At 36.0% G+C, this 9585-nt stretch overlaps 2 protein-coding genes across 2 annotated transcripts; both read right to left on the bottom strand.

The window, feature by feature from the left end:
• Positions 1-544: 544 nt before the first annotated feature.
• Positions 545-2691, bottom strand: LOC113763530 (endonuclease 1). Its single transcript, XM_027307362.1, has 9 exons — positions 2539-2691; positions 2188-2368; positions 1997-2104; positions 1850-1905; positions 1639-1722; positions 1458-1553; positions 1237-1301; positions 1023-1096; positions 545-913 (listed from the first exon to the last, which is right to left on the bottom strand). Exons 1-9 carry the CDS (start codon positions 2671-2673, stop codon positions 789-791), a joined length of 924 nt encoding a protein of 307 aa, XP_027163163.1. The 5' UTR covers positions 2674-2691; the 3' UTR covers positions 545-788.
• A 1664-nt stretch (positions 2692-4355) lies between these two features.
• LOC113761190 (endonuclease 4-like) lies at positions 4356-9585 on the bottom strand. Its single transcript, XM_027304059.1, has 9 exons — positions 9278-9585; positions 8441-8615; positions 7535-7645; positions 7404-7459; positions 6496-6579; positions 6072-6164; positions 5474-5526; positions 4977-5050; positions 4356-4685 (listed from the first exon to the last, which is right to left on the bottom strand). The coding sequence occupies exons 1-9, from the start codon at positions 9398-9400 to the stop codon at positions 4567-4569; spliced, it is 888 nt and encodes a 295-aa protein (XP_027159860.1). The 5' UTR covers positions 9401-9585; the 3' UTR covers positions 4356-4566.

Genomic DNA, 9585 nt, shown 5'->3' with positions numbered 1-9585 from the left:
TAGATTAGGCAAGAAAAATAGATAGAGGATTTGAAGCCACATATCAGGCGGCATTTTTAGATGCCATAGACGGGAAAATGTCCAAGAAATTAGAAATTTTCAACATATCAACTGTTTACTAATCTAATTCAGCATTTAGGCTTGATAAATTCAGATTTTAATAAGTTCAGACCTGTTTGATAACAATAAATTGAACATGTAAATTCATTAAGTTGCACAGAATTTTTTAGACAAAATTTATTTCCTAAAATAAGGGATAAGCTATGTCTTTAACATGATATACACTCCAATGTATCAGATTTAGTAGTTAACAATTTAATAATTTAATGGATTCAAACTTTTGATTTCAGGTTTCAGTTTATCAAATGCATCCAAAGTAAATGTTTATCTCAATTTTGAATAGGAACTTAATTATGTAGAGCTAAATGTAATTTAAATCTCCTCATCTATGAGATCAAATGAAAAGGAGACAGAGGGAGATTTGAAAATTTTCGACATAGTAAATGTTTATCTCAATTTTGAACAGGAACTTTATTCTGTAAAGTATCTTCCAAGATTACATCTAGCTTTTCATAATTTAAGGTCATGAACGAATTGTTGTTCATTGCCGATGCTTTCAGACAACGTTATTGTTTGTCCTATCTAAATTTCGCCAGTTATAAGCAAGCACAAATATTAACTGATCAGTTTCATATTCTGATGACTACGGATTCTACGAAGGCAGGCTGTGCAGATGCATCTTTGGTCAAATTAAATCTAGCAGTTGGTTCAAAATGGAACCAACACAATCAAGTTGCTGCAAGGAAATCATCTTGAGAACGGCCAAAAGCTCGATTGAGGAACATGGCCAATCGAACTCCACCCTGAGCTATTCGTTTCATCACCAGGGGCAGTCTGGAGTTGAAGTAATCGTCTGTAATCAAAGAATCCAAAGCATTATTCTTTTGGCTTAACAAGCAATAACAACAGATGAAATGGAACTTAAGTTTTGGATTATTGGAGGATCAAATTATTTGTAATACCAGAGAGAGTCTCTCCAGCCTCAACTCCCTTGTAACCCCATTTGCAAGCAATATTGATACTTTCTGCTGCATACCTGTGTTTATAAGGAAAAACATCCGTCAACAATTAAAGCCTACGTCTAAATTTTGGCACCAGAGAATAGAAGCAGAGTGCCTTCTTCTCACTGGATCAATTTCTTGGCTTGCCTAAAAGAGATTCAGAGAGAAAGCTCACTTGGTTACACAGGTATGGAGATCGCTGCAGTCCCTCCAGGAGTCAAGATCGTCAGACCAGATTCCCTGTTCCATGAAGGAATCTACATATTTAGTTAATGGAAAAAGTGGCCCTAAAGACTATGAATTTAACAGGCAAGAAAAGCCATGCTCAATATGTTAACCAAGCACCCAAAATATGTGTTACAAGTAGGATACAATCCAGTTTGTTTATATACTTACATCTGTAAAGTTACTTTCTATGTCTTGCTCAAGGAGGTCGATTTCCTTCCCGTAGTAATCTGCAGCAGCCGTAAGAATAATCTCTCTGTCCCAGACCTATATGCATAGATGTCAATAATACGTGACAGTTATCTCCCAAATTTGTGATTTCATGATAGGTTAGATCGATGTCAATACTCACATGGTGCAGATTGGATTTGTGCCTGAACCAGCGCAAATTTATGGTGTTTCCTCCTTCATCACTTGTAAAGCCTACATGCATTGGCTGAGAGAGTAAAATGAAACAGAAGCAATAAATTGCATCAGAAATTCACGACTATCAAATACAGTGGCAACATGACACTAAACTAATCGAACGAGAGAGAGATAAATTTTTCGATCAGACGCTGTACCTGATGTATATCTCCCATAAAGTGTGAAAGAAATAATAGGGCCTCTGTCATATTATCTGTGATGATTGAAAGACAAAAATTCAGAGCGTGCAGGTAATAGCATCCCTGAAGGGGCAGAATTGCTTAAGATTTGGCTTGGAATCTTACGTCGTCGATCAGAAGATCCATGGCGGTAATGTGAAAGCTGAGTAGTGAAATTCTGGATGGCACCAGCAACACACATATCCTCAACTCCATGTTGATCATGACAGTCCCCTTTCAGGCCAAATCATGGTTACAATGTAAGTGACGTTATTTTGGTCATTCAATTTCAAGAAGTACCATAAAATTATGCTTACTTTCATAATCAAAGTTGCAGGCATTATCAGGGGTGTCAATGAAGTGAAGTGGGCTCGTCCACCTATACTTGTGCCAGTGCCTTACTTGATCTGGCCATACACACAGGGCTGACAAGTCCCCGTTAACATAGTCGGGCAACAACATTTTGACCGCATGGGCTGCATCAGGTTCCAGGAGATCCTGTTCTCAGAGGAGATAAATGTTACAATCGAAATTATTTTCACTATATTCATCCTGTATAATACGATTAACCAATGAAAATAAATGACCCTACACATAATTTCTACTCAGAACTTCTTAGTTCATCTGCTTTCCATGTAAAGGGCTTGGAGCTTCAAAATTTACTTTACCTGTGCAATTTGGCATGTCATGATATGACCCTCTTTGCTCCATGCTCGAACACCAGGATTTGGATTGAAAGAATTGGAAAGAAAGAAAATGACCAGTACTGAAGACAATGTCGACAAGATTTTGGAAGTTGTCATTTTGACGGATGTTCAGCTTGTTTTGTGAAATCGAAAGCAGAAAGAAAGACCAACCAAGACAGCTTAGTTCTATATATAATTCCATGTGATCAGCTCCCTTCTGTCAAATTATATTACTAATTAAGGGACCTGTCATTGAGTGCAAGAAAAACTTTACAATATTCTAATGAGAATTGCATGTTGATTTTCATTAGAAGCAAGATGAGCATATTCCAGGCATCTCAAACATCAAGAAGAACGTGAAAGGAACCCTGGTCTGATTGGCTTTATGAAAAAGTTGACTTCAGAAGGAATCATGGTTGTTAATTAGGTAGTTGATCACTTCTTGACGTGAGGGAAACTGATATCATTAGGGAGGCCTTTTCGATGTTCTTTACTCAATTAGTTTGCAGTTGTTGGGTGCAAGGCAAAAATTCGGCCAAGAAACGCAGCCACATTTCGACCAGATTGATTATTTAACACGCTGATTTGCAGGCTATTTAAAATAATCAGAGAAGCTGCTGTTGATAGAATGGCAATATTCTCAGAATTGATCAACCAGAAGAAACCACATTGTTTGCAGAAGCATATCTGCAAATTATTGATTTACATACTTCTGACAAAAGTATATCGTTGCGATGTAATAATCTGAAAGCATCTTTGATGACATGGAAGAATTAGGAACCATAATTTTGTGATTAGTCAATGAGGACAAAGTAGGTAAGTCCTAAGGAGCATTCAGACCAATCTGTTTGAGTGACAAAAACAAAAAACTCAAGTTTACATTTTTGTTGGAGACCTTTGTCGCAAAGAAAGGCAATTCGTCAAGGAAGGTAATGACTTGGAAAATAGGATATCAGATGATGAGGCAAAAAAATCAAGAACTAATCCGTTTAATAAAATTTCTTTTTCTATTTAACATTTTTTTGGGCCAGTCTTTTGTTTATTTATTTATTTTTTTTTTGTAGAACTTGAACATCAATAATCTTTACATTCAAGCTTGGAAACAAAATATCTATACCCAAAATCTATTCTAAAATGAAAACATAAATGATAATAAGGGAGTTTGGCAAACAAGTGTGCTCGAAAGACACTTGTCATGAGAGGACCTGGAGTTAATTTTTTTGGCAAAAGTGTAAATATTACAGAAAAAGTGTTCAAATTCAAAGGTATAATATTTCTGTGTGTGTAATTATGTAATATAAGTTGGACGGGAAATACATGTATTGACGACGAATGCTCCATGATAACATACCATAGCACATTATTTAAAAGGTTTTCATTGTTTTACGGAAAGATAAGATGTTTAGTTGAATAAAAATCTCAATTCGAAGAAGAAAACAATAATGCAAATGCGAACAGGCTCGAAATCTAAGCGGGAAATTGAACAATTCCTTTCTACAAATACAGATGAAATCCATAAGGTGATTTAATGATGCAAAAGTACAAAAATCCAAGGGTAGATCAGATTAAATAGAAAAAGTACATAAATTTAAGGGAGGGTAATAGTTATTAGGACTAATCTTTCTTACACTAACAGTGTATACACCGTCAGTATTGAATGAATGACAACTATGTAAAATTTGAATTTGAAATTCAACTTTCGCACATATGTCATACATCCAATGGTGATAGTATATACACTGTCAGTATATATAAAATTTACTCATAATTATTAATATATATATAATAGGTTAAGTGAATATTAGGTACATTAACAGGTGCCCATAGGCATCCATTAGAAAAACCCTATCAACATAACGATACAGAAAATAGAGTCAGCAAGTTTTGTACTAATATACAATAGGTAAGGACACTTGGTTTACTTAAGTTGCAGATTTGAATTTTACATAACAGGGCTAGTATTCCCCAACTGCTGAACCATTATGTTCTATCATATCCTAACTTTTTCTTTCACTCTTTCGCAATTGGTAGATTTGAAGAGAAGATACGATTGAGAACAGCAGCCAAACGGATGCCACTTTGAGCCAGTCTCTTCTCCACAACAGGCAACCGAGAAATAAAGTAATCATCTATAATAAGACCAATAGTAAACAAAATTAGATATGGAAGACAAAATTCATATATCATATAGGATTCGTTTAATCTAATCGAACTAAAAACATTTGTTTAAAACGCTACTTCAGAAGAAATAATCCAGCCTCACAGGAGAAAGTTCCTGGAAAAAGCCTTCTAGAGGTAGTTTCTTACTTTGTCTGCGCCTTCCTCGTTAAAAAAGACAAAAGGCTTCACTGATCGCTAAAAAGAAATAGATGTGTGCATCCAAATGGATTCACTTTGAAATAAAGGGAAAGGAGTACCACCTCCTAGAGTGCTTCCTGGTGTAGCATTTCTGTAGGCAAACTTGCATGCGAGATTTACACTTTCAGAAGCATACCTGAAACACAGTGCTAACTACAATTTAGATCACTAGGGAGTTATAATGGTATAGCTGATAAAACATTTATCATCTAAACTCGGCTATGCAGAAGATGAGCTTTGTAATGCAAAATGTTAGACCTCAACTTTAACCACTAGAGTCCCCAAGCTGAAGCAGATATGCATTACCTGACAGCATCTTTACCAGCTTAATCCATGTTCAAAAGCCAAACTTAATATGACCTCCTTAAATTTTATTGCCCATATGGAAACAGAACAGCCATGGGAACACTAATTTGGTGCCAAATGACATGCAGGTTTGTGAAGCACATAAAATGGAATCAAGCATCGCAACGTAATTGGACATTTATAAATATAAAAGCATGCATCTTGAGCATGACAAACACAAAAACTGATAGGAGTGACTGAAAGAAGTGCTCACGGATCTGGACAAACTGTGCCATTGCAATTCTCCCACGATGAGATATCCTCATTCTGTTACAGGTAAAGAAAAAGGATAAACAGATAGTAATGTGTATAGATTGTGACAGAAAACAGTCCAGGCAGTGTTTTGCAATCAAGAAATGCTTACTTCCCCGCACAGCACAAATTAGTTCCTTGCAAATTTAATCAAACAGATACACTGTGTTACAATAAAGAGCATGATGTGGACAGAATTTCAAAACAGGAGAAGAATATGGGACAACGAGACGGTAACATTATTATGTCAGGATTAGCTCTCCATTCCAAGGTGAGCTTCTGTGTAAGAATATCATGAAAAGATTTCATTTTTCATTATATAAGACAATCTGGTTTTTCTCCTAGAATGAATGAGCACAATTATCCACATATTCAGCAAGGACTATAGAAGAGAATACCAACTGAAATGTCGATGTTTTTTTCTACTTCAATTTCTGTAGCACATGACTGTCTGTAATAATGGATTATGCATGATGTAGTCCCTCTGAATTTCAATAGCCTTGTCATAGTGCATGAAACTACTCAAGCAGTGAAGGTAGAAAAGGACAAAGAGAACATACTGTGATATTTTGTTGAATTGCTTGAATCATAGTTGTAAGATCGGAGTTATAATAGGTCTTTAAAGCAGATTCAATGATCATAGTATCCCATACCTGAAAGCAGAGGAGGCAACATAAAGCAAGTAGGCATTAATCAACAACTAATTCTAATATTTTTAAAAGGAACAGTGTTTTGTGGGCATCTTCCTAGACTAGTCACATGTCGAAAGTGGCAAATGATTAATTTCATCAGAATGAATTCTGCACTTTACCACAGTAGCTACCTTGTATATTTTTCCAGCAATATTCATGAAGTTCAAAACCAGACGTTGGTAGAGCCACATTTGGTTTATATGATTCGTTCATGGTACTCGTGATAAAAAAGTGACAATCAAAGAAGAATTGAATGAGACTTTAGTCCAAATAGTTTTGGTTAAGGACCTACATGGTGCAAATTTGTCTTTCTCCGGTACCAGCGAACAGTTATTGTGTTTCCACCTTCATCTCCAATAAATCCCACATGGAGAGGCTGTCATGCATGTTAAATTTGTCAGACAAAGCTTAATTGATTGTCATTCTATTTTATTTGTGCAACCTGTGAAATAAAATCGAACTGTAAAAAGAAAATCATGCTCAATACTTTGCAGGAATGACTTAGTTACACAATCTAAAAGAGAATAACATGGTACAGCTTAAGATGCAGACTACTAAACACATTCCTGTAACTATTGGAAATTAGAATCCCTATGTCAAATTGATCAGAAATATATTATTCTTGCACCCTTTGATCCCTAACTAAAAGGGCTCCAAATTACTTCCATCCACCTCATGAGGCCTATTATTCCAAAGATGATAAAATACAACAATAAAGCTTGCTTGTTGCAAAGATGCAGCATAACAACGTGACTGCAACTTTGCAGTCATGTATTTATTAGCAGTACATAACCCATGAATGAGCTGTAGCTCGATTCTGCACATCTCCTAAAAATTGGCATCAGTCTACGAAACAAGAGATAACTTCCAAATATGGACCTCCAATTTTTGCAGTACAATTAAAGTGCCTATAAAACCAAAAAACCACAAACAAGGTACTTCTCGCTACCACATATTCTCTCACTATTGGGGAGACACTGACAGAGGCCAAGCATGGTATTACTAAAAAGTAATTGGTTATGAGTACCCTTTGAAATATTAGCACCCTTGAGATAGCAGTTGTAAGCAATTTACACATATGAGAACCATGCCAAATACATTACGATATACAGTACTTGTTTATGGCCAAAGCCTTCCCAGACTACAATACAAGAAGCAGTTGATCAAAATTTTCCGAGAGTGGTAGAAGATTAAGCTAACCTGGTGGACATCACCAATGAAATGTGACAAAAACATGAGCGCCTCTGTCAAGTTGTCTGTTACAGGGAGAATATTAACTTAGATTCCTTATAAAAAATCATGCCATAAACATGTTAGAAGTGTAAACTTACATTTAATTTCAGAATCTGGAACATCTAAACTGGATGTTAGTTGCTTAGTGTAGTTGTATATTGCACCAGTGACACACATGTCTTTATGACCAGCAGAATCATGGCAGTCTCCTTCAAAAAGTAGAAAGGGAGTCAGCCTTGTTGTCTACAGGTGAGGTAATGAAAGTTAGATGCACAATTCCTACAAGAAGTACACGTAATGGAAAAAAATGGAAAAAAGAGATTTTGGTTATCAAGGAGTTGTCACATTCAATTGAATTACAAGAATTGCTAAATAAACGTGAATAGCTATGATATGCAGAAATCCAAACATGTTGATGAAGTTATACATCAAGGGAATGTGAATATTTGTTTCGAAATGTTTTACACGTAGCAAGAAGGAATACGCCGCAATGTTTCATCTTTGGCAAAACCAAGCCAGAAACCTCAAGAAGAATGCATGGTCAAGTGCCAATTTCCAGAAATACTAGCAACTAGTAACAGATTTCATGCTTTAAGAGTATGGGACATCCTCTATCTGTCGGCAGCTGAAAATAGGCTTACAGGATTTGAACTTTATTAAAGGTCAGAGCCTTAGAACTGAAAGTATAATAGCATACTCCCAGTAGTAAGCTCTCACCAATTAGTTCACCTTGCATGTTCAAAGTACTATGTCAGGCAAACATCCTCCGCCTACAGACATAAAAGCATCACAGAATTGGCAGGCAACAATAGTAAAATAGATAAATGATTACTATTGCTAGCAGAGACAGATTGAAACTATGGCAATTACCAAGCGATTGCAGTTATCACATCCAAGAACTAGAAGTAGGGGGGCATTGGTGCATTATCTTAGTTTTGTAGTTTCATGCCAAATAGAACAATACAGTATAGACTAAGGGAAAACAAGCAGACACTGTAACTTACTGCAGTACTGGTAGTTACACCTAAAGTCAGGCGTGTCAACATAATGCAAAGGCCTGCTCCAGTGATAATGCCACCTAATCTCATCCGCCCAGAAGCAAATAGCAGAAAGTTCTCCTTCTGCATAATCTGGAAGCAATTGTTTCACCCCTACCAGAGCATCTTCTGAAAGATATCCCTGATGCATATAAAGCATTTCCTATCAAAGTGCTGAGGGGAGGTTACCTAAGATATACTATCAGTTATTCTTATCACTAATATGACCATCATCGACATCATATCTGGGCACAACCAGAGTACTTCCATGTACCATCCTCAAATCCCTCTACTTAACCAAGAATCAACACAAGTACCAGTCTGCCCAGGCAAAAAGAAAAGCATCTTTTATCTACAGTAAACCCTTTGTTTTTGGCATTGTATATTGCTAGCTGGAATCAGAGAATTTTTTGGTCAATGAAAATATAACCAGAGTACTTCTTACAATGTCTTGATATGAAATCAGTTAATCCTAGACTTCAACTCTAACAAGAGTAAGTTTAACTCACTTTAACCAGCTTCATAACCAGATTAACAATTTGCTTGATTCAATTAGTAAGCAAGTCATAAAAGTATCAAGAATTGATTTACTTGGGGAAAACACAGAAACATCAAAAGCCCATTTAAGCTTCACATAATACAGAAGTGGGACTAGAATTAGAACTCCAACAGCATTTCTGCTAAGCCTTAACTTAAAACAAACATAAAATTTTACCAAGAATAAGGCAATGAATTGGTTGTAAAGACTGAATTTTTAATTTCTCTGAGAGATTATAAAGAAAGAAAGAATGACACATAATTTACCTGGGCAATTTCACAGATAACATGATGGCCGTCTTTTCCCCAACCAAAAGTTCCTGGAACTAATAATGATAAAAGAAGAAGGAATAATACGCTTCCAATCCACCATGACTTCAGACTGATCATGTCTTAATGATGCGTAAAAACAAAGGACAGTGGAAGTAATCAGTAAAGCAAAAGTAACAAATATGAGAAAGCTCAGTTGAAGCAGGTTTTTTTTTTTTTAATATTTTTGGGAGTATTATTCTTGTATGGTTCACTTCATTGATGAAGAACAGGACACCAGAGGAGTAGGAAAAGTAACTGAGCAG

This window comes from Coffea eugenioides, chromosome 2, assembly GCF_003713205.1.
Source record: "Coffea eugenioides isolate CCC68of chromosome 2, Ceug_1.0, whole genome shotgun sequence".
Lineage (NCBI taxonomy): Eukaryota > Viridiplantae > Streptophyta > Magnoliopsida > Gentianales > Rubiaceae > Coffea > Coffea eugenioides.
Note: the sequence above shows the minus strand (reverse complement) of the source record. Positions and strands in the feature narration are given on the sequence as shown.

Bases quoted from the DNA above. Each gene is read 5' to 3' on its own strand.
- LOC113763530 (XM_027307362.1), bottom strand. From the start codon at position 2,673: ATGACAACTTCCAAAATCTTGTCGACATTGTCTTCAGTACTGGTCATT. The intron at 1,906-1,996 runs GTAAGATTCCAA...CAATCATCACAG, and splicing joins TGGATCTTCTGATCGACGAC to ATAATATGACAGAGGCCCTA. The intron at 1,097-1,236 runs GTGAGCTTTCTC...TTATAAACACAG, and splicing joins CTCCATACCTGTGTAACCAA to GTATGCAGCAGAAAGTATCA.
- LOC113761190 (XM_027304059.1), bottom strand. From the start codon at position 9,400: ATGATCAGTCTGAAGTCATGGTGGATTGGAAGCGTATTATTCCTTCTT. The intron at 6,580-7,403 runs GTTAGCTTAATC...CATGCATGACAG, and splicing joins TCATTGGTGATGTCCACCAG to CCTCTCCATGTGGGATTTAT. The intron at 4,686-4,976 runs GTGGTACTCCTT...GTCTTATTATAG, and splicing joins ACCAGGAAGCACTCTAGGAG to ATGATTACTTTATTTCTCGG.